The sequence below is a fragment of the Berghia stephanieae genome, chromosome 11, assembly GCF_034508935.2.
Source record: "Berghia stephanieae isolate SIO BIC M18660-M18661 chromosome 11, UCSD_Bste_1.3, whole genome shotgun sequence".
In the NCBI taxonomy this organism is placed as follows: domain Eukaryota; kingdom Metazoa; phylum Mollusca; class Gastropoda; order Nudibranchia; family Aeolidiidae; genus Berghia; species Berghia stephanieae.
This window is the reverse complement of record NC_088370.1, coordinates 9,100,658-9,124,402: the sequence shown is the minus strand read 5'-3', so window position 1 is coordinate 9,124,402 and position 23,745 is coordinate 9,100,658. Positions and strand designations below refer to the sequence as shown.

The window sequence follows — 23,745 nt, the reverse complement described above, 5'->3', positions numbered from 1 at the left end:
AGACATAGGGGAACTGGGAACAAATAGGGATCAGATGTAGATTCCAAGAGCACACTATCAAAGTACTTAGTTTGAGACCACCTATAAGCTATAAGTCTCATCCGGACACAAGCACAAAATCCAACAAAGAGGAATACACTCAAATGCTTACATTATAAATTCAAAATAACAAATATAATAATACATAACAGAGAGATGATCTACAAGGAAAAAAAATATCTCCCAAAACTCTAACTATACATTTGACTGTTTCCCTCCCAGCTAAGGTATCCGACCAGGGCCAGGACAAAACCAAGCAATCTCATTCCAAGACAAAGACAGAAAGCATGTTGGAAAACAGATATAATAAGGAGTTAGAAGACACAGTAAGTACCTCCCTGCCCATTATGGGAGGACGGGAACCCCACCCAGAATTCTGTAAATAAACTGAACATGAATATACAAGAAACTAGTCAGAGAAAAGCGTGGCTCCATAAAAAAATTTAATATCTTATTATTGAAAAAGGAAGAGTTGATTCAATTACATTGATAAATCACATGCGTATATTGCTCTATAAATACAGTCCTCAATGTATTCTAGCACACTTTCAGGGGGGGGGGAGCTGAAATGCTTGCTAGAATCCGTGTGTGCTGAAATCCGATGTTCATGGGAGGTAATCACCTGTTGTATTATATAGAGAGATAACATTCGGTCACTCAGCTACAGTGTGCAGCATAGTGAATTTTTAATTCAGAAAAGTGAGTGGAGCAGGCACTTATGTTGGTAACAACAAGATATGAAGTGAATAGAAAAGTGCCAGAAGACAATAGAGAATAAAAAATTTTCGCGGCGGTGGTGGGGTTTGAACCTGCGACCTTATTGGTACGACAACTCCGCCTGGCAGGTGAGAGCGTGGCTCTACCGTGTGAGCTATCCACGAACACAAAAATATTCGTTTCAAACTCAAAGTCATTACTAGATCCCTCTCTCACCCACTTCTTGAGACCGCCGATTCGTTCGTACACCACCATCGCGAAATAATTTTGACCAGCAGTTAAGCTTAATAGCCAATATTCTCTATTGTCTTCTGGCACTTTTCTATTCACTTCCTATCGTGCAGCATAGTGACCAACTTTCCAAAGATCTAAATCTAAACAGGACACCCTAACACACACACGGTCGTCATGACCCAAATCAGCAGTATATTAGGACTATTATATAATATATCGATGGCTGGCTCGTTGATCTAACCTCTGAAGTATAGTAGTACAAAGTTGCTACTTACTAAGAGGTTAGATCAACGGGCCATCAATATACAGTATGCGCTTGGCCAAGAACTCTCACAACATTGCCCTCCACAAAACTATGTGTAACATTGAACATATGATAATAATACTGGTAAATACAGTTAAGTGAGAATTACTCCTAAACATGGATGGAAAAATAACAAAGACCCGAGTGATGTCGACTTCGTTCTATCAATAAGTTAGATTTAGAGCTTTTTTCCGTTCCTTGTTTTATTTTGCTTGTCACAAAATCATTAACTCTTCGGACATAAAAGGGTCATTTCCATACACATAAATAGTCCAATTTTTTTTCTCTGTAGAATGTTCTCAGATTACCGACAAAATCGGGACAGTTGGCAGCTTTGGTGCAGAATTCCAGAGCATGCTGGAATAGGATTCAACAGTCCTGACGTCACTTCCCTCGTAATGATGCATAGTAACTTAGTAACTGGTTCTAAACTATCGGAACAATGGCGGATAACCTTATGAAATACTTCTCCGATGAGCATAAAAGTGTATCCAGAGGAGAAAAACATCATAAATCATGACATTGACATGTGAAAAAATTCTTGCCAGCATGAAGAATAAAAAGTACTGATTTTCTTTGTTTAGAACCAAGCTGCTGGTTGCTGGGCGGACGTGACATCAAGACTATTGCATTCTATTTGGCGTGTGCTAGAATCCATCGAGGACTGGAATCACAAGTAAAGGGAAATTCAAGCACAGTGGAATCCTATTAAAAACCAACACATTGTAGATCAGGAAGATTAGTTGACTTTAAGCAACGTTGACTTTATCCATCATCAAATGGAACACACATAAAGAACAAACATTGGGACCAACAAGAGGCTTTTGACTTTAAGCAGATGTTGACTTTAAGAGTGTTGAATTTATGCCGATTCCACTGTACTCCAAATACTCTAAAAATTGCAAAGGCTAAACATTGAATAAAAAATTTACATACTCAAAAATATTTTTTAAAAAACAGGATCAACCACATACAAAAGCTGTGTGTGTGTGTGTGTGTGTGTGTGTGTGTGTGTGTGTGTGTGTGTGTGTGTGATTATAAGGTAAAAATCACATTTATTATAGGAAATATATTCGTTTTTTTTTTTTTTTAAGGGTTTTACGGCGCTTGCAACACATTAAGGTCATATCAGCGCCAGTAAAAAAGAAAGAAAATGGGATAGTAAAAAGTTATAGAATTCCAATAAAGCATCCGAGAAAAGGGAAGAAAAAGGGGAATTGGTTCAAAAAAGAAACAGATGTAGATTCCAAAAGCACACTATCAAAGTACTTAGTTTGAGATCACTAAAAGTCTCATCCAGACACAAGCACAGGTCCCAACTAAGAGGAATACACTCAAATGTTTACCAATCATATAATATAATTTGTAAACTAAACATAATACAATGCATAACAACAGAGAGATGATTTACAAGGAAAAAAAATATCATCTCCCAAAACTATAACTATACATTCGACTGTTTCCCTCTCAGCCAAGGACTCTGACCAAGGTCAGGACAAAACCAAACAATCTCATTCCAAGATTAAGACAGAAAGCAATTGGAAAACAGATAAGAGGGGATAAAAGACACAGCAAGTACCTCCCTGCCCGCTATGGGAGAGGAAATATATTCCACATTTCATTCATTCCTTTAATCAAGAGATTTAGACCAATCACAGTAATCGATTTTAAGGACAAATTTAATATTTAAAACAAGAAAAGTAGTCCTTCAGAGCCATTAGAATAGGTGCAAGATTTCCGGCTTTTAAAAATGTATTTGGACTTAATTTCCGGCATTTAGATCACCTCGATATAATACCATTTAGAGGTAGTAGGTCACATTTCAAAATAAGTTTCTGGCTTTTTAAATTTTGAAATGGATTTCAGGCTTTTTTGTCTGACCTACTTACACTTACACCCATACATTAGACCCATGGTCAATAGCATATCTAAAACTAAACCATCATTGTTAACAATAACAAAAAATATCTTTCTTATAATATATATATATATGTCTGGATTAAATAAGGATTTCAAAAACAGTTATAGAATAAAACAAAACGAAAACAAAATAAAACAGTAAAAATATTGAGCGGTGGATGAGGTAAGGGACAGTCATCTGTCATGTGATATATTACAGTGGGGGGGGGGGGGATCCTAATAACACCAACACATCGCTGAACCAGAAAGATTGATTGACTTTGTTTTTAAGGGTTTTTACGGCGAGTGCAACACATTTAGGTCATATCAGCAGCAATAATAAAAAGTTATAGATTTACAAGTAAAGCGACCAAGAAAATGGAAGACAAAGGGGAATAAGAAAAAAATGTAGATTCCAAGAACACACTATCAAAGTACTTAATTTGAGATTACCCAAAAGTCTCATCCAGACACAAGCACTGGTCCCCACTAAGAGGAATACACTCAAATGCTTATAAATCATATATAATATGTAAACAAAACATAATGCAATGCATAACAGAGAGATGATTTACAAGGAAAAAAATATCATCTCCCAAAACTCAAACTAAACATTTGACTGCTTCCCTCCTGGCCAGGACAAAACTAAGTAATCTCATTCCAGGACAAAGACAGAAAGCACGTTGGAAAACAGATAGAGGGGGATAGAAGAAACAGTAAGTGCCTCCCTGCCAACTATGGGAGGTAAGGAACCCCAATCAGTTTCTCAGGAATCCAAAAATGACAGCAACAAATGTTTAAATAAAACAAACAAATAATCCAACCCCATAAATTCCTTTTGATTTCGTGTTTTATAACAATTATAACTAAGTATGAGATCTTTTAAAAAGTGGATCACAGTTCATATTTAATATGTCTAACTGTTATATAACTAATTCTTGACATGAAAAACAATACAGTACTCGCTGTATTTAAGCATGCTCTCAGGAGAAGCCAAAAAAAGTGTGCTTGAATTTGAGCGTGCTGAAATCCGATGCTCATAAGAGGTGACCAATACATTCGGTCATTCAGCTCCAGTGTGTTGTATTGCATGCAGAGTGTGCTAAAATCCAGCTAGTACTCGTACTATACAAGTACATATTAGGCAACGGTGTGCTTTGTGAAGCCATGAAAAATATGAGATCATCATAACTATGTTTTATATTTATATGATTAATTTTCCAGTCAACACCTCCCATCAGTTTAATATCCATTTTGTTAATGAATTCAATACATTGAGTTGTATAAAAACAAGTACGTAATTGTGTAGATTTTTCAACATTTTAGAAAGTAGCAATTGTGGTTTAAAATATTGTGGCCTTAGCAAATAAAAATAAATCCATCAATCCATCATTCTTACTCGTGGTCATAAAATTTTAATTCAAGGCGTTTCAAACATTAGGACGGAAATGGCGGTGTCAGCAGGTATCTCAATGGTCATGTGATTTTTTAAAAATAACGCCTTCCACCACAACCCATTAGATTTCATCACCAAGGCATTCCATGAAGGAATATAGATAATTCATCAACCAGGATGTCTGATGTCAACAGGAATCACCCATGTTGTCCAAAGGGAGCAATTTGGGGGTTAATATAATCTTGCACAAGGAAATAAAAAATTAAAGTGCCTGAAGCAAGGCTTAAACCCAGTAACTTCTGGGTCACAGAGCAATGCCTTAACCACTTGGCCACTTCGCCTCCCTCATGTGATAAGGAAACAGGGATAAAAAAATATTTTAAAACCCGTCATGGCGAAATTGTGAACAAGGAAGAGGAATGATCACAATAAAAAGTGTAAACATTTCAAAACTTCCATCACTTCTAAATATGTCTTTTCACTCTTAATCTAATGTGTATGATGATGGGTGTAAAACCCCCTTCAATGAAATAAACTTACACTATTTATTACAACAACGATAAATGGATTTCACATAGCCTGATGCTTGTTTGTCGCATCTCTTGTCCTAAACAAATGCGTGTACACCACAAATATGCAACATTTACACATACATAGAAAATCACTAATAAGCACTAATAAGATCTAAGTTGAAAATATCATCATTATCACAGAATTATAATAAAATATAAAAATGTAAAATATCTATTTCGTCAACAACAATGCAAGCTCTTTGATGGAAAGAGAATGATTAAGTAAGAATGAGCTTTGAGCTTTTATATAGCGCAATATCCATTAAATGTGCTCAATGCACTTTACAAAGGGTCCCTGACCAACAGCAATAGGTAATATGTAGAACGAGAGATAACGCCTGTTAGGCGATATTACAATCTTTTACGAAAGACAACGCTGTTGACGGCCAGGTACTCATTTTACACCCGAGTATGGTGAGAGAATATGAGTAAAGAGTCTTTTCCAAGGATTCAACTATGTGCAGAGCGAGGACCAGGATCTTATGATCCGAAAGCGAGTGTGATACCACAAGGCCACATAGCCGCACAAACAAGAAAGCTGCTTGTCCCAGCACCAATGATAAATTGAAACAGCCAAACTGTGATAAACGGACTCAAAAGTAGTCCTTCAGAGCCAGACGGCACAGGAACCGGAGTTTATCCCGGTTTCTATAGCGTGAAAAGGACAATAGCAATTGCTTGCTATCCTTTGGATAGGACGCTAGTCTATCGTAAAGTACATTTCCACCAGATCTAATAAACCAAGCTACCCATTCACAGCTGGGTGACAGGTGGGTCAGAAAATAAAAATCTCGCCTGCACCTGGGATCGATCACAGTCTCTTTGTGTGCGATGCAAGTGCTCTACCAACTGAGCTATCAGGACTCAAGATGGTGTCAATTCAGTACCAGGGTGAATCGGATGCTAAAAACGTTATTCAAAATCATCAAAAAATTAGTTGTAGATTCAAGCAGGTTAAGAAACTGAATGAATTATTCTCAAATGTATAAATTAAAAAAAAACAAAAACACTTAAACAATTTTTACTCTCCAAGCACGCAACAGGGAACTAAAATTCCGTGTCATATTTTGAAAATCATCTTACAATAGAAGTCTATATAATCCATTCATTAAAAAATTAAAAAAACAAAAATGACAACAGCTATGGTGCATCATGTGGAAAGATTCGGGTACAAAATCCGTGTCAGCAATCACAGAATACACGACCCATTGTATCAGATCTGACTTCATGTCGGCTTGAAATAGAAATAGACGGTGAAAGATTCAATTCATAGCTAAAATGATGAAACTCGCGTAAAGTTATCGGCTTAATAAGTAACAATTGGAAATCGAATGGAAGCCTCAATTCAATCGACAAAGACAGATGATGAGGACGTTTCAGGTTTCCCCTTTATCAAGAAAACATGATGAATGAAGCATTAACTCACTCAACCCTAACACCGACTATATCCGTAGTTTACCCGAGTTACTTTTACTGCATGCCTATTTATTCCATTTTTCTGAGACAAATTATAGGCGTAGTATCAAAACTTATTTTTTTAGCTTTTGCATGTTAATGGTAGTTGAATAAAACTATCTATGCACATGCTCATTTTTATACATTTTTTTTTTCCAATTTTTGAAAAGTAGCAAAACTCTCTAGGATTTAGTGAGTTAAGACAAATGTTTGATGCATCATGTTTTGTTGATAAAGGGAAAACCCAAAATGTCCACATTATCTGTCTGTGTATCAAATCAAAGCTGCCATTCAATTTCCTATTGTTTATTTATTTATCCGAGTTTCAAGCGGCAACGTTTACATTAGGCGTAATAAGAGAAAATAAATATAATATTAATATCTTACACTAAAAAACTCAAAGTGTTTTTGTGATCAGTTAAAGTTTGAATTCACTTTTCAGCAGATGGGTCAAGCTGACACAATACAAGACTGAGACGATGGGTCACAAATATAGAATGAAATTGACGACTGCAAAAGACAAAGAGGCAGGCCCCCAATGGGTCACAAATATAGAATGAAACTGACGACTGCAAAAGACGAAGAGGCAGGCCCCCAATGGGTCACAAATATAGAATGACATTGACGACTGCAAAAGACAAAGAGGCAGGCCCCCAATGGGTTACAAATATAGAATGAAATTGACGCCTGCAAAAGACGAAGAGGCAGGCCCCCAATGGGTCACAAATATAGAATGAAATTGACGACTGCAAAAGACGAAGAGGCAGGCCCCCAATGGGTCACAAATATAGAATGAAATTGACGACTGCAAAAGACGAAGAGGCAGCCCCCAAAGAAATCTGGACAAGATCCGTGGATAAAGAGATGAAACTGAAATAGGCTGGCCTAACCTGGGTTAACACTGGCGTCCATGAAAGCGACAAACAAAAATGGAAGTCCTTAGCAGATGTTTTATGCGCCTCAGAGATTGATGAGGATTAAGTGAGTCATTTGTCTGGCACTGTTTCATACACAATTCTTTAAATCTTTGTCTTTTATCGGTGCTGGCTCCCTTGTTTGTCCCTTCAGTAGAAATAAATAATAGAAGATGGAATGGAAGCCTCTGTTTATTCAACGAAAACAGATATCAACAACATTATCTGTCTTTGTTGAATTATTTGTCTTCGTTGAATTATCTGTCTTTGTTGAATTATGTCTTTGTTGAATTATTTGTCTTCATTAAATTATTTGTCTTTGTTGAATTATTTGTCTTCGTTGAATTATCTGTCTTCGTTGAATTATGTCTTTGTTGAATTATTTGTCTTCATTAAATTATTTGTCTTTGTTGAATTAATTGAGGCTTTCATTTCAATTTCTATTGTTATTTATTTCCTTGAGCTTCAAGCAGCGACATGTTCATCATCGTTGAAGTAAAGAAGTGTTTCGATGTCCAATTTCTAGCGCGTGTAGATGTCCAGTGTCTAGAGTTTTTAGATGCCTAGTTTCTAGCGATATTTAGCTGACCAGTTTCTAGCGCGTGTAGATGTCCAGTGTCTAGCGCATTTAGATGTCGAGTTTCTAGCATGTTTAGATGCCTGGTGTCTAGCACATTTAGATATCCAGTTTCTTGAAGGTTCCCCCCAGTCCAGCCATGCCAGCGTTCTCCTTGCTGCTTTCGGACTTCTTATCCTCCAAGGCCATCGACACAAACCCAAACTTGTTGTTGTATTCAAAATTTGGATCAGACTTTAGCAACTCCTCAAAAAATTCCTTAAAAAGAAACGAAACAATAAAATGTTGCGTTATATTTTCCTTTGTATCAAGAAAATACATCAGCAAAATAGATAATATTAAAACAAATACATTGATCTTTCTTGCTTGTGAAAGTATAAAATTTGAAATGTTAAAAAACAAAAACAAGTAAACATGTTTTAACATTGCATTTGACGATTACAAGAGAATAAAAAAAAAGTCAGAATCATTTTCCGATTTTGGTTGAGGTGGGGGAACATATATATGTTGTATATTTAATCTATCTTTAATTTATTTGTAAGCATCTTTAGATAATAGAATGTATCTACATTGTAAAAAATTAATTAAGAAAAAAGTGTTCATATCTTCAACGTGTGTATTTAAATCTGAAATATTAGTTTGCTTTTTTTTTTTGCTTTTAAGGATTTTACGGCGCTTGCAACACATTTAGGTTATATCAACGCCAGGAAAAAGGAAGTAAATGGGATAGTGAAAAGATTCTAGATGTACAGGACTTGAGGAAAAAGTAAGACAAAGGGGAATTGGTTCAAATAGGAAACAGATGTAGATTCCAAGAGCACACTATCAGTGTACTTAGTTTGAGATCACCTAAATGTCTGACCCAGACACCAGCACAAAGTCCCACAAAGAAGAATACACTCAAATGCTTACATTATACATTCAAAATAACGCATATTACAATACATAACAGAGAGATGATTTACAAGGAAAAAAATATAATCTCCCAGAACAATAACTATGCATTTGACTATTTCCCTCCCAGCCAAGCACTACGGCCAGGGCCAGGGCAAAACCATGTAATCTCATTCAAAGACAAAGACAGAAAACAACTCGGAAAACAGATATAAGGGGATAGAAGACACAGCGTAACCTCCTGCCCAACATGGGAGGTCGAAGACCCCACCCAGCTTCATTGCTTCTGTCCCTTGATCAGTGACATAGGAATAATTACACTGACCCACATATACAAGATTGATATCTCAGAGCATTGGCTTGTTATTTTCTATGCGCTGCGTCAATTGTGAGTTCTGTTCACACGTAGAAATCATCAAGCCCTTTGACATGGTTTGTGTAGCCAAAATGTCCTCAATATACCGTTCACTGTCATGGACACAACAAAGGGGCACAATCGCTGACAAATGCATTCCCCTAATACAATAATAAAACAATAAAATAGAAAACCTCCCAAAAAAAAAAACAATTAAAAAAACAAAAACCAAAGAAAAACTTACTTCTCTTCGTGCCAGATCTCAATCTACTGTTTCCATTCTACCCTTTTAATGGCTGTGTTCTCCCACATGCCCCCCCCCCCCCCCCAAAAAAAAAAAAAAAAAAAAAAAAACCCACAAAAACAAACAAACAAAAAAGTAACCCGATTTCAGAAAATATGGCCAGCTTACCTTGTTGCTGAAGGGCTCCAACTTGCCTCCAAGGTCAGAGGGCAAAAGGTCAGGGGACATGGTAGAGTGAATTCCCTCCAATTTGTCACCATTCATATGAATCTGAGACACACACAACAAAATAAGGATACAATAAGTTAAGTAAGTTAAAATATTCTAAGTAATCAAAGAAAGGAATATTGTGCAATCTTATTCCAGTAAAGTATTTAAATTTAAGCAAAGTTTTTAAAAAGTAGTCCCTCAGAGGCATTGGGCCCATAGAACCGGAATTTATCCCAGTTTCTAAGCCTGAAATGGACAATAGCAATTGCTTGCTACCCTTTGGATATAACGCTAGTCTATCACAAAGTAAGTTCCACCAAATCTAACAAGACTCAGCTACCCATTCACTGTTGGTGGACAGGGGGAGGGGGGGTTAGAAAATTTTTTGACTGCACCTGAGAACGATATCGGTCCCTTTGCATGTGAAGCAAGAGCTGAACCAACTGAGCTGTCGGGACCCCTCAAAGTATTTCAACAAACGGATACTGTGGGATCTTATTCAAACCGAACACTTACCCTTTTAACCAGCTTTTCCTTCATTGCTTGGGTGCTCGAATTTCTTACGGACAGAGCACAATATGTTCAATTAGGACAAAACATCTCTTCCTGTATAACTACAAATACTTGGTGCACCTCAATGTTGTGTATTGTCCCCTGTATTATTCACGATATATACGAATGGCTGTAGAAGTCAAAACCTGAGTGTCCCTTTAATCAAGTTTGCAGATGACACCGCTCTTCAAGGCCTCAAAACAAATGGCAACGAAGTGGCTTATAGGCAAGAAATTGAAAGATTTGTGTCTTGGTGTGATGCCCACCACCTAGAGCTTAACATAAGCAAGACAAAGGAGCTAGTGATTGACTTTAGGAGAGTGAAGAAACCGATAGAACCGTTAAAATTAAAGGACCAATTCGTCCAGCGAGTTCCTCACTACAAATACCTTGGTGTAACAATTGATGACAGGCTCAAGTGGGATGAACACTTGAAAATAATTAGGCATAAGATGTGCAGACGTACATATTTTTATCAAAACTCTCTCAGTTTAGAATAGATAAAACCCTCTGCACATTATTTTATAGAGCAGTAATCAAAAGGTTTTGTCATTTTGTATAACAGCTTGGGGAGGCAATTGCTTAGCAGTGGAAAGGAACAAAATAAATTCAAATATTAAAAAATCCATTAAACGCTATATAAATGATGTTGACGATGTAGATCTATTATACGAGAAATTTTGCATAAATAAAATATGTAAAATATTAAATGACCAGAATCATCCACTAAGACCATCAGTTATTATGTCAGAAAGATGTGGTCGCCCTTTCTCTATTTCAACGAAAACAGAGAGACACCGAAAATCTTTTCTGCCGTCCAGTATTAGGCTTTATAACAACAAGCAATAATCATTTTATATAATTATTTCGCATTTTTACTTTCAAAAAATGTAAATATTAATTTACTATTAAATTTCAAAGCATTACATCTTGCAAAGAACTGTTTTCCACCGCAAACGACCTTCTTGGCAGTAAGAAATCCACACCCCTTCCATCGTCTAGAAATAACACCGAACTAGCTCAAAATTTTGCCAACTATTTCCACGACAAGATAAAATCCATTAGGGAAAACTTAGACAATACATCATCATCATCGTCACCGAGCTTTGGACCATTCCATGGAACGCCACTACATGTTTTCGATCCAGCCACTGAAGATGAAGTGAAGTCAGCCATTTTAGATAGCCCATCAAAATATTGTGACTTATTAGACCCCATCCCAACTAGTATTCTTAAGACTTGTATTGAAGAACTGTTACCAACAATAACTGAACTTATAAATAATTCGTTTGTCTCAGGTAGTGTCCCCGACTCGTTTAAACGTGCCATTGTTAAACCACTATTAAAGAAGTCCGATCTAAATGTAAACGAACTGAAAAATTACAGACCTGTCTCCAACCTTCCATATCTATCCAAAGTGCTTGAACGCATTGTGTTAAAAAGACTTTTGTATCATATCCATCTAAATAATTTAAGTGAAATTTTCCAATCTGCCTATAAATCACATCATAGCACTGAAACTGCCCTTTTAAAAGTATGCACTGATATTCTTAATAGTATTGACAAAAATCATGTCTGTTTATTGACTATGTTGGACCTTTCGGCTGCATTTGACACCATTGATCACGAGATACTTATTAAACGATTAGAAATTACTTTTGGAATTAGAGACACTGCGCTTAGTTGGTTTAAATCATACCTAACATCAAGATCTCAGTCGGTTCTGATCGATGGCGCAGTATCAGAAACATTTCCTCTAAATTACGGCGTTCCGCAGGGGTCTGTCCTTGGTCCTGTTATTTTTACTCTTTATACTCAACCTCTTTCGGATATTTTTGTTAAAAATAAATTAATGTATCATTTCTATGCTGATGACACTCAGATCTATGTAAGCGATATCCCTAGTAATATCCCATCATTAATTACCCGTGTTGAAGACTGTATTAGAGATGTTAAATGCTGGATGGAAATTAACAAGTTAAAGCTGAATAATGAAAAGACAGAGGTGATGGTGTGTGGTAGAAAAAGTGTTTTGAAAGATGATTTTCTGAAGTTTACTCTAAATATAAATGGGTGCACAATTAACCTCTCAACGTGTGTGAAAAACCTCGGGGTAATGCTAGATCAACATATGACTATGCAGGCACAGTTTGATTCTCTATGTAGAAGTTTGACAATAGGCTTAAAAAGAATTGCTTCAGTTAGACATTTCCTAACAAGAGTAACATGCAAACTAATAACATCTTTCATACTATCTAAAATAGATTACTGTAATTCGTTAATCTCGAATGTAAGCAACGATAAAATATCACGCCTTCAAAGTATCCAGAATGCGGCTGCTAAATTGATTTTAAGAAAGAAGATAACATCCTACTCGTTGCCACTTTTGTATGAGCTGCATTGGTTACCAGTTAATGTGAGAATCGAATTCAAACTAGCAGTATTGTGCTATAAGTGCCTTAATGATCAAGCACCATTGTATATTACTGAATTTTTAGAAACTTATAAGCCAACGAGGAGTCTACGTTCTGCACTAGATTCTACAAAATTAATTGTTACAAATAGATATAAATACAAATTTTACGGCGGCAGATCGTTCAGTCACGTCGGACCTTCCATCTGGAACTCTCTTCCTAAAAGAATAAGAGAAGCGCAGTCCTTATCAATATTTAAATCAAAGTTAAAACACCATCTCTTTGTTAAAACACATCTTGATTAATGCATCTTTGTAATTTGACCCCAATATGAATGTTAATTTAGTTTATGTTATTATATCATTATTTTATATTATTTCCGTATTTGACATAGCATGTGGATGTATTATAACATATCTTGTATTAATGACTTTATGTTTAGTTATTACATTGTTGTATAATGATAATATTATGTTGATGTAGTTTGTATAATGTTTCATTTGTATAATAATGTCACTGTATTATTGTTTCGCGCATTGAGCATCACTCAGTGATGAAAATGCGCGTTATAAATGTCATGTATTATTATTATTATTATTATTTATTAATTTATTTGTTTTGCAATCTTTTCAATTTTCAATTTATAGTGACAGTTTTAACTATTTTACAGTATTGAAATTATTCATATTATAAAGCGCAGCTCTGGTTATGGAGCTGTTCCTTTTTTATATATACATCCTATTTCCATTGTATTTTTATCTTTTTATGTAAATTATAACACGTCTGTACAAAAAATTTCCTTTTTGGGATGCAATAAAGTATTATTATTATTAATATTATTATTATTATTATTATTATTATTATTATTATTATTATTATTATTATGAACTGTTTGATGATGGGACCCCTCAAAGTATTTAAACAAACGGATACTGTGGGATCTTATTGGAACCGAACACTTACCCTTTTAACCAGCTTTTCCTTCATGAACTGTTTAATGATGGGACCCCTCAAAGTATTCAAACAAACGGATACTATGGAATCTTATTGGAACCGAACACTTACCCTTTTAACCAACTTTTCCTTCATGAACTGTTTGATGATGGGACCCCTCAAAGTATTCAAACAAACGGATACTATGGAATCTTATTGGAACCGAACACTTACCCTTTTAACCAGCTTTTCCTTCATGAACTGTTTAATGATGGGACCCCTCAAAGTATTTAAACAAACGGATACTATGGAATCTTATTGGAACCGAACACTTACCCTTTTAACCAACTTTTCCTTCATGAACTGTTTGATGATGGGACCCCTCAAAGTATTCAAACAAACGGATACTATGGAATCTTATTGGAACCGAACACTTACCCTTTTAACCAACTTTTCCTTCATGAACTGTTTGATGATGGGACCCCTCAAAGTATTCAAACAAACGGATACTATGGAATCTTATTGGAACCGAACACTTACCCTTTTAACCAACTTTTCCTTCATGAACTGTTTAATGATGGACCCCTCAAAGTATTCAAACAAACGGATACTATGGAATCTTATTGGAACCGAACACTTACCCTTTTAACCAACTTTTCCTTCATGAACTGTTTAATGATGGGACCCCTCAAAGTATTCAAACAAACGGACACTGTGGGATCTTATTGGAACCGAACACTTACCCTTTTAACCAACTTTTCCTTCATGAACTGTTTGATGATGGGAAAAACGATGTCAAAGAAAGTCGGTTCGTGGACGTAGTCGATGCGTTTAAGTCTCAGGGGGATCATATCCTGGAAAGGCAAGGGGAGATAAATCAAACAAGGGTAAAACTCATACACATACACATGCCGTTCTTTTTCCAGAGCCACAAGGCCCATAACGCCGGTTTCTCTAGCACGGACATGGACAATAGCAATTGCTTGCTATCCTTTGGATAAGATACTACTTTATCGTACAGCACTTTCCACCAGATCTAACAGAACCAGCTACCCAATCAATGCTAGTGGGTAACTTCTGTAGTGTAAAGGGACCCTTTGCAAAGTGCTTTGAACATGTTTGGTAGATATTGCGCTATATAAAAGCTCCCGCTAGTTAGAAAAAAAGGTTCTATACATTTGACTGTCTCTCTCCCAGCTAAGGATCTTCACTAGGACCAGAAAAATAAACAAAAACAAAACAATTAATCTCACTCCAGAGCAAAGACAGGAGCAGGAAAGGGAAAACAGAATGGGAGATGGAAGACACCGCAAGTGACCTCCTGCCTGTGTCTGTATCACTGCCAACCTGTTTTGTTATGTTTTAAAGGGTTTTTAAAGTAGTCGGTGAGAGAAGGCTGTAGTAATGAATGACCTGAGTTTGAAACAAATTTTTCTTGGGTTCGTGGATAGCTCATACGGTAGAGTCACGCTCTCACCGGCCAGGCGGAGTTGTCGTACCAATAAAATCATGGTTACAAACCCCATCACCGCCGCGAAAATTTTTTATTCTCTATTGTCTTCTGGCACTTTTCAACTCACTTTATCTCGTGTTGTTAAGCGTTTTTAAGGCGCTTGCAACACATTAAGGTCATATCAGCTCCAGTAAAAAGAAAGAAAACGGGATAGTAAAAAGCTATAGAATTACAATTAAAGCACTTAAGAAAAGGTAAGACGAAGGGGAATTGGTTTAAATAGGGAACAGATGTAGATTCCAAGAGCACATTATCAAAGTACTGGGTTTGAGATCACCTAAAAGTCTCATCCTGACACAAGTACAGGTCCCGTCCCCACGAAGAGGAATATACTCAAATGTTTACAAATCATATGTAAAACAAAAACAATACATGAATAACAGAGAGATGATTTACGAGAAAAAAAAATATCATCTCCCAAAACCCTAACTATAAATTTGACTGTTTCCCGCTAGGTTATCCGGCCAGGGCCAGGACAAAACCAAGTAATCTCATCCCAAGAAAAAGACAGAAATCATGTTGGAAAACAGCTTTAAGGGGATAGAAGACATAGTAAGTACCTCCCTGCCACCCTGAACACCACCCAGACTTCCTACCTGTAAGACTGCCAGAAAGAATTTAGCCAAACTAGGTCCCACGTGTTTTCCCTGCTTCCAGGTGACATTGGCTAAATTGTTGATGATGTGGATGCCATTAACTTGGGTTTCCTCTTCCTGTGCGATAGAGATAAAGATAACAATGACAACATTGATCACAACGACAAAAACGACAATGACAGCAACGACGAAAATGATAAAAATGACAACAATGATAAAAATGACAACAGTGATATAAATGACAACAATGATAAAAATGACAACAATGATAAAAATGACAACAATGATAAAAATGACAACAATGATAAAAATGACAACAATGATAAAAATGACAATTGTAAAGATGACATAAACCATAAATATGACATCAATGATAACAAAAACAGTAACTTTTCTCATTTTCCCAGACTTTTGGAATTATTTACGTTCATTGCTGTTTGATTTTGAAGACTTAATGTAGCTTTTTAAAACTTGTTTCCAAAAAAAAATAATTTTTTTTTAGGTCAACATAAAAACATAAATTTTTTTTTTTTCTTCTATGTAAAAATATCATAAATGAATATAATCACGACTAAATACTAAACAATGCCATTTTCTCATCTCTAATTCTTCCTTAGTGTTTCGTTCATCGTGATTTATTGATAAAGGGGAAACCCGAAACATCACCATTATCTGTCCTGGTTAATAAAATCGAAATACTGAATACTGAAAATACTGAATGTTCCAGGCTCAGAAAAATCTCGACTACACACACAGGATCGAACTCCGTCCCTTCGTGTGTAAAATCAATCAACTGACCTCTCGGGACCCCCTGGATATTTTAAAGACTCTCAAATAATGAGAGGAAAAAATCACAGAGGAAAACAAGATTTGACAACTAAATAAGCCAAATAAATGACTGTTTCTGTTTTGTTTTTGTTGTTTTATTTTTTTGTCTCCAGCGAGGGACCTCTGTAAAGCGCTTTGAGCATGGTTAGTAGATATTGCGCTATATATAAAAAAACTCCCGCTCAAGTTTTACAGGAGAAGGTTGTCGGCATGGGTGCCAACAGGAAGAAGTGCTGAAACCTGAAACTAAAATCTCGACACTTTGCCAAACCTGAAAATGCGGCCTAAACTTTACTCTTATTTCATCACCTTTTATATACCATTATTAATTTTTAAAATCATTTTACTCAAAACACTGAAACCGGAGCTATGTGACTTCGAGATATTGCGAAACCGGAAAACTGGTACACATGGTTGTTGGCCTGCTGTGTAACCTTGGCTAGTAGAACCTGGGACCTTTTCTTTCAGGGTTTCTATCCCCTAGATGATTGTATTCCAAATACTAACAAGCTTTGTCTGTCCATGTTTGAAATCATAAATAACAACAATAGAATACAACAGAGGCTTCAGACGGATGATGTCGAGATTATGTTTTTTTTCCCATTGTCAACAAAACACGATGAATGAAACACTAAAGATGAATGACGACGCAATCCTGTCGTCTCTCTTTCATCTTTATTGTCTCATTCATTGACATTGAATGTGTCCAATAATAATACAATCTATCTTGCTTTCTTACAAACCTCGGAAAGTTTTGTTAAAGTGACAAAGATTAGCTTGGGAATTTCCATCATACCGTACCGGTCTGGATCCCAGCGAGCTGTCGGGGGAGAAACAAGGGATAAAAACTATTAAATATTTTAATAAATAACAATGTGAAATTGAATGTAAGCTTCAATTTAATTACAAAAACAGATCAAATGGACGTTTTGGGTTTCTCCTTTATCAACAAAAAAGATAATGTGGTAATGGCGTTAACGCCACTACCACATTATCTCATTCATCTGTAGTGATCTGTTTTTGAGATTTTATCTTCGAGCTTCGAGCAGCAACATGTACTTAAACACTAACAGCAATGACACATATATAGAAAAAAGCTAATGATAAATATGTGGGGGGTTGTGCAATTTGACCAATTCACCAATCCACAGATGGGCATATGTTGGACATTTTCTGATTAAAGATACTGATAAGCAGTGCTACTATGGCTTTAAAGGGATTTTTTTTCTTCTTCCTTTATTTTCTTTTTTGTTGTCATTTTTCTCTTTTGGTATGTGTGTGCGTGTGTGTGTGTGTGTGTGGGTGGGTGGGTATAGGTTTCACTGCGCTTGCAACGCATTTAGGTCATATCCGTGCCAGTAAAAAGGAAGAAAATGAGATAGAAAAAAAAATTCTACAATTGCAACACACAAAGAAAAATGAATAAAAGAGGAAATGGTTCAAAAGGGAACAGATGTTGATTCCAAGAGCATATCATCCATGTTTGAGATCACCTAAAAGTTTCATCCAGACATCACCACAGGATTCCACTAAGAGGAATACACTCAAATATTTACAAGATATGTTCAAAACAAAAGTATAACAATCATTACATAACAGAGAGTTGATTTACATTGGAAAAAAAAATCTCATCTCCCAAAACTAACACCATCCATTTGAATTTGACTGTCTCCCTCTCAGCCACGGACTCCAGAAATAGCAAGGACTTGAAGCCACCAAACCAGCCACAAAAAATGATATAAATAACAATGTGAAATTGAATGTAAGATAAAATGGACGTTTTGGGTTTCCCCTTTATCAACAAAACAGGATTAATGAAAAACTACAGGCAAATGAGATAATGTGGTAGTGGCGTTGTTAAAGAAGAATAAACCATTATCTCATTCATCTGTTGTGTTTCATTCATCCTGTTTTGCTGATAAAGGGGAAACCCAAAACGTTCATTTTATCTGTTTTCGCATATTAAATTGAAGCTTACATTCAATTTTATATTATTTATTTCTTCGAGCTTCGAGCAGCAACATTTACACAAAAATGACAAATGTAAATTCATTCATCTTAACAATGCCATTACCACATCATCTCAATCATCTATTGTCATTTATCCTGTTTGTTGATAAAGGGGAAACCCGAAACGTCCATTCCATCTGTTTTCGTAATTAAATTGAAGCTTACATTCAATTTCACATTGTTATTTATATCACAAAAATGAGAGGAAACCAACCACCCACCTGGCCTGAATATCATGACACGGCAGCCATCGTCGTCTCGATTTTATATCACAAAAATGGCAGGAAATCAACCAACCACCTGGCCTGAATATTATGACACGGCAGCCATCGTTGTCTCGATTTTATATCACAAAAATGGCAGGAAATCAACCACCCACCTGGCCTGAATATCATGACACGGCAGCCATCGTTGTCTCGATTTTATATCACAAAAATGGCAGGAAATCAACCACCCACCTGGCCTGAATATCATGACACGGCAGCCATCGTTGTCTCGATTTTATATCACAAAAATGGCAGGAAATCAACCCCCCACCTGGCCTGAATATTATGACACGGCAGCCATCGTTGTCTCGATTTTATATCACAAAAATGAGAGGAAACCAACCACCCACCTGGCCTGAATATCATGACACGGCAGCCATCGTCGTCTCGATCCTTCAGAACTTCTATAACATTGTCTTCTATGATGTGTGGTAAACGCGACGGCTTCAAATCATCAAAGAATTCCCGTTTCTCTCGCTTCACTGTGTAGTAATTCTTGACCAGTTGAAAAGCTCTCTCCTGCTCAAACTTTCTGGCTCGTAGAAATGCCAGGAGGTAGGAAAAGTCAAGGCGAGGCTGGAGGCCTGAAATAATGAACAATCAAAAGAGTGAAAACGTGGCTATGTGGTCTAGTGGTATGACATTCGTCTTGGGATTGGAAGGTCCAGGGTTCGAGTCCTATTTTGAGTGGTGCATAGTAGTGAGTCCTTGGAAAAGGCTCCTTACTCACATTCTCTCACTGCACTCAGGTCCCGCTCTGAGTAGCGCATAGTTGACTCCGTGGAAGAGGCTCTTTCCCCACATTCTCTCATCGTACTCATGTGTAAAATGAGTACCTTGCCATTAACAGCATTATCTCTGTCTAAAATAACTGTAATATTGCCATACAGGTGTTGTGTTTCGTCATACTTATTAAGTGTTGCTATTGGCTAGGTACACTTTGTAAAGCACTTTGAGCACTGTTAGTGAATATTGCACTATATAAATGCTCAAGTTTAGGCTTAATATGTGTCCCATCTCATCAGAATGGTATAATGTTGGGGAAAACCGGGTAGAAACCAGGTAAATTGAATTTATAGTAAAAAAGAAACATAGGTTTGGTTTACAAGTCTCATGTTGTTTTACTATAAATACAATCTTTTGCATCTCAACCATCCTGACTTAGTACCCTTTTGTGGCCATGTGTCACATATAAAAAAAAATTAATAATAATAATAATAATAATAATAATAAATAATAATAATAATAATAATAATAATAATAATAATAATAATAATAACAAAATAATAATAATGATGATGATGATGATGATGATGATGATGATGATGATACCATATCAATATTACAATACAGGATTTTTTTACAAAAATGTTTGTCGTTATGGCAATTTTTTTTTTTATTATAAAGATAAATATTTTTTTTTAAATCCAGACTTGGACTCATGTCGCTATAGAGAAGATGTTGTCATTATGACAACACTTCACCTTAATTCATTTTTACCACATAGTCATAGTGTTCGGATTTTTAATGCGCAACCGTGATTTAAATTTAATAGCATTTTTTAAAAATATACACACACAAGTTGGGACTAGAGGCCATGAGAATAATCTATCTCAGTTTATAAAATTAATATATAAAGTGTGACCATTAATTCTTAATTCTATATTTATACATTTTTATTATGCATTTACATATAAATTCAAACTAGGGGTCATAGGGACAACATATTTCACTTTGTAAAATTGATATAGATATATATGATATATATCAATATACATTTTGTCACCATAAATTCTTAACTGCATATTCATACATTTTTATGCATGCCACGTCTGTAAACTAATTTCCACTTTTAGGATGAAAAAAGATTATTATTATTATTATTATTATTATTATTATTATTATTATTATTATTATTATTATTATTATTATTATTATTATTATTACTATTATATTATTATTATTATTATTATTATTATTATTATTATTATTATTATTATTATTATTACTAGAGTAAATCCATACCTGGTATTTTCTCAATTCGCTTCTTTAACTCCTTGACTTCAACTTTGCGACTTTCTGGCGTTTCTCCCAACTCCTTCTTCGCTTTTTTGATGGATTCCGGGGAAAGACTGCATTGATAATCTTTATCATCACATTTGGCAGCCATTGTTGTTCACTGTCTGGGAGATAACCATGATACATATATGACCAAAAGACTCAAAACAGTATTATGTCGGAGTCAATCTGGTGCTTAAAACTCATTTGAAACTTAACTTATGAAATATGAGACCAAATAAATAACTTCCGTTTATAGAGGAAGGAAATCTCTCTTTAAATTCGAGGTTTCTTTAACACTGGTTCATTTTATGCAGCTATGTGGTCTTGTAGTAAAACACTCGCCTTCAGATCGGAAGGTCCAGGGATAGAGTCCCGCTCTGGGCAGTGCACAGTTGAGTTCTTTGAAAAGGCTCTTTACTCACAGGCTCTCACGTACTCAGGTGTATAATGAGTACCTGGCCGTTAACAGAAAAAATTGTAATATCGCCTAACAGGTATCAGGTCTCATCCTACATGTTAAATATTGCTGTTGTCTTGGAACCCCTTGCCAAGCACCTTGAGGACCTTTTGTGGATATCACAGTTCTATATTGTTTACAGTTTACGTATGGGGGGGGGGGGGGTAGAGCACTCGCTACACACATAAAGGGACCGAGATCGATCTTGTGATTTTTTTCTGACTCCTCCTGTCCACCCAGCAGTGATTGAGTAGCTGGATCTGTTAGATTTGGTGGGAAGTACTATCAAAAGGGTAGCAAACAATTGCTATCGTCCATTTCACACTTATAGAAACTGGGATATATTCTGGATCCATGGGCTTATTGGCTCTTGATTTTTTTATTTTTTTAAAATATAAACAGCAAATGAGTAAAATTTAGGTTTAAATGCTAAAGACATTGTGACGTTGAAGTAATGAACTTATTTCTAAAATATAACCAGACACAGATTAGAGATCAGCAAAATTACATATATATATATATATATATATATATATATATATATATATATATATATATATATATATATATAATTTTTAAAAATATTTACCACAATGTTTGAGACAGTCTACGTTAATGTTTCAGGTTTAATTTGCCATCGTCAGGACTGAGTTGTTTTGTTGACTGTTGTTTCTTGAAGACTGTCTCAAACATTGTGGTAAATATTTTTTAAAATAATAATTCGCTCCATTACTACATGTCAAGCACTTTTCGTACCATATTTGTATCAAACACGATTCAATATATATATATATATATATATATATATATATATATATATATATATATATATATATATATAAGAAAAGTTGAAAGTTGACAAAATGAGATCATTCATCATATTCATCCATCATATCTCAATTATATAACCCATCTTATCAAAAGTGTGTCGTGTTGAAGTGAATAGACACTAATTATTGATTTTATGGTAAAAAAAAAAATATCTAATTTTGGATTTTGTGTTTTTACTTAATTTGGAACAACGGTGTCTTTAAGTGATAAAAACTAAAATCTAACAATTTTTTGGGTCACATTTTAAACTTAACATCAGTTTTTTTACATCTGGTTCACGTTGACACAATAATATACCGTTTTGATTTGAAACGACAGACAGGTCATAAATTAAATATAAAAGTTCCAAATCAACAGAAACCTTGTAGGCTAAAATAAAGTAGAATTTTTGGCTTCAAATCTAAGACTGATTCAATTAAAAAACATTGTCCTAGTCTTTGACTAACAGTAACAGCTCTCACTTTCTTTTTTTTTTTCTTACTTTACACATCACATTCACAATTTAAAAAAATGATCTGAAGTTAGAATTAGAAGGACACGTTGACACGTAAACGAAAATTGAGAGGTCAACAGGCAATAGATGAAAAGCGTTCGGTATCACATTGACAACAAATTAACATCACCTGCCTTACCGTTTAAACTTGTAATCTATTATTATTATTATCACACTTGCCTTAGTACTTTTACTTTTAGTCGTAATTTTTAGAGAGAGTCGTGAGTGTGAGAGTCAACCTAAACAACGATCATAGCGTGTCCCGTATTGTGATTGATCAAATCCGCTGAACAAGTGACAGGGAAATATAAAAATAAACTAACAAGTAATCATCAAAAGATATCGTGTTAACTGAACCGTGAAAATTAACCGGCAAGTCAAGAGTCAGGACAGAGCGTCTCGTCGCAGTCGAAGCGAAAAGAGCAATGAAATGTCAATAAGGCAATGTCAACATCACACATGATAATGATACAAAAAATCATGTCAATGATGAGAGTGTTGATGAAACCAATTCAAACATTACTTAAGGGGTCAGACGCATTTTACCTTCAAAAATAATTATTGAACAATGAGGTTTTATAAAATCTTACGAAGTTGACTCGAAAAGGTAAATATAATGGTCTGACCTGACCTGATCGACCTTTCACCTGCGCCTCGGCGACACAAATAATGACCTTCGTTGTAAAGGACGTCAGGGGTCAAATAGTGGGTTCACTTCCGGGGCGGGTGTTGCGAATGTAAACAACATCAACGTGTCTGCTAAATTTCAAGTAATATTCTTATCTGAAACATGGCAGGTATTAACAGCGCTTCGGCTTCATAAAAAACTGCATGGCATTCTGTCTCACATGGACAGCGGGATGAGTGTAGTGATTTGTCGTGAATAGATTTTTATATCGTGAATGTCCTTTCAGTATAGCTGTCCTTGGTGTGTACGTGATTATCTGACGTAATAGTGCGTACATTAATTAAATCATCACA

At 35.5% G+C, this 23,745-nt stretch overlaps 1 protein-coding gene across 6 annotated transcripts; it reads right to left on the bottom strand.

Moving 5' to 3' along the window:
* Positions 1-465: 465 nt before the first annotated feature.
* On the bottom strand, positions 466-23,415 carry LOC144957298 (alpha-tocopherol transfer protein-like). 6 transcript variants are annotated; one of them, XM_078888415.1, is made up of 8 exons: positions 23,311-23,415; positions 20,948-21,105; positions 19,273-19,506; positions 17,390-17,466; positions 15,819-15,935; positions 14,453-14,563; positions 9,769-9,870; positions 466-8,365 (listed from the first exon to the last, which is right to left on the bottom strand). In XM_078888415.1, the coding sequence occupies exons 2-8, from the start codon at positions 21,090-21,092 to the stop codon at positions 8,207-8,209; spliced, it is 945 nt and encodes a 314-aa protein (XP_078744541.1). In that variant the 5' UTR covers positions 21,093-21,105; positions 23,311-23,415; the 3' UTR covers positions 466-8,206. The 6 variants fall into 6 exon arrangements, with proteins under 6 accessions (XP_078744541.1, XP_078744544.1, XP_078744545.1 ...); XM_078888418.1 differs by having other exon boundaries at positions 20,948-21,101; positions 23,311-23,412; XM_078888419.1 differs by lacking the exon at positions 23,311-23,415 and adding an exon at positions 22,941-23,078 and having other exon boundaries at positions 20,948-21,101.
* Positions 23,416-23,745: the final 330 nt, after the last annotated feature.

Coding starts and splice junctions, on each gene's coding strand:
- LOC144957298 (XM_078888415.1), bottom strand. CDS start 21,092: ATGGCTGCCAAATGTGATGATAAAGATTATCAATGCAGTCTTTCCCCG. Junction 17,467..19,272: donor TGTCATGATATTCAGGCCAG/GTGGGTGGTTGG, acceptor CTCCCCCGACAG/CTCGCTGGGATCCAGACCGG. Junction 8,366..9,768: donor TGGAGCCCTTCAGCAACAAG/GTAAGCTGGCCA, acceptor TTTCTTTTTAAG/GAATTTTTTGAGGAGTTGCT.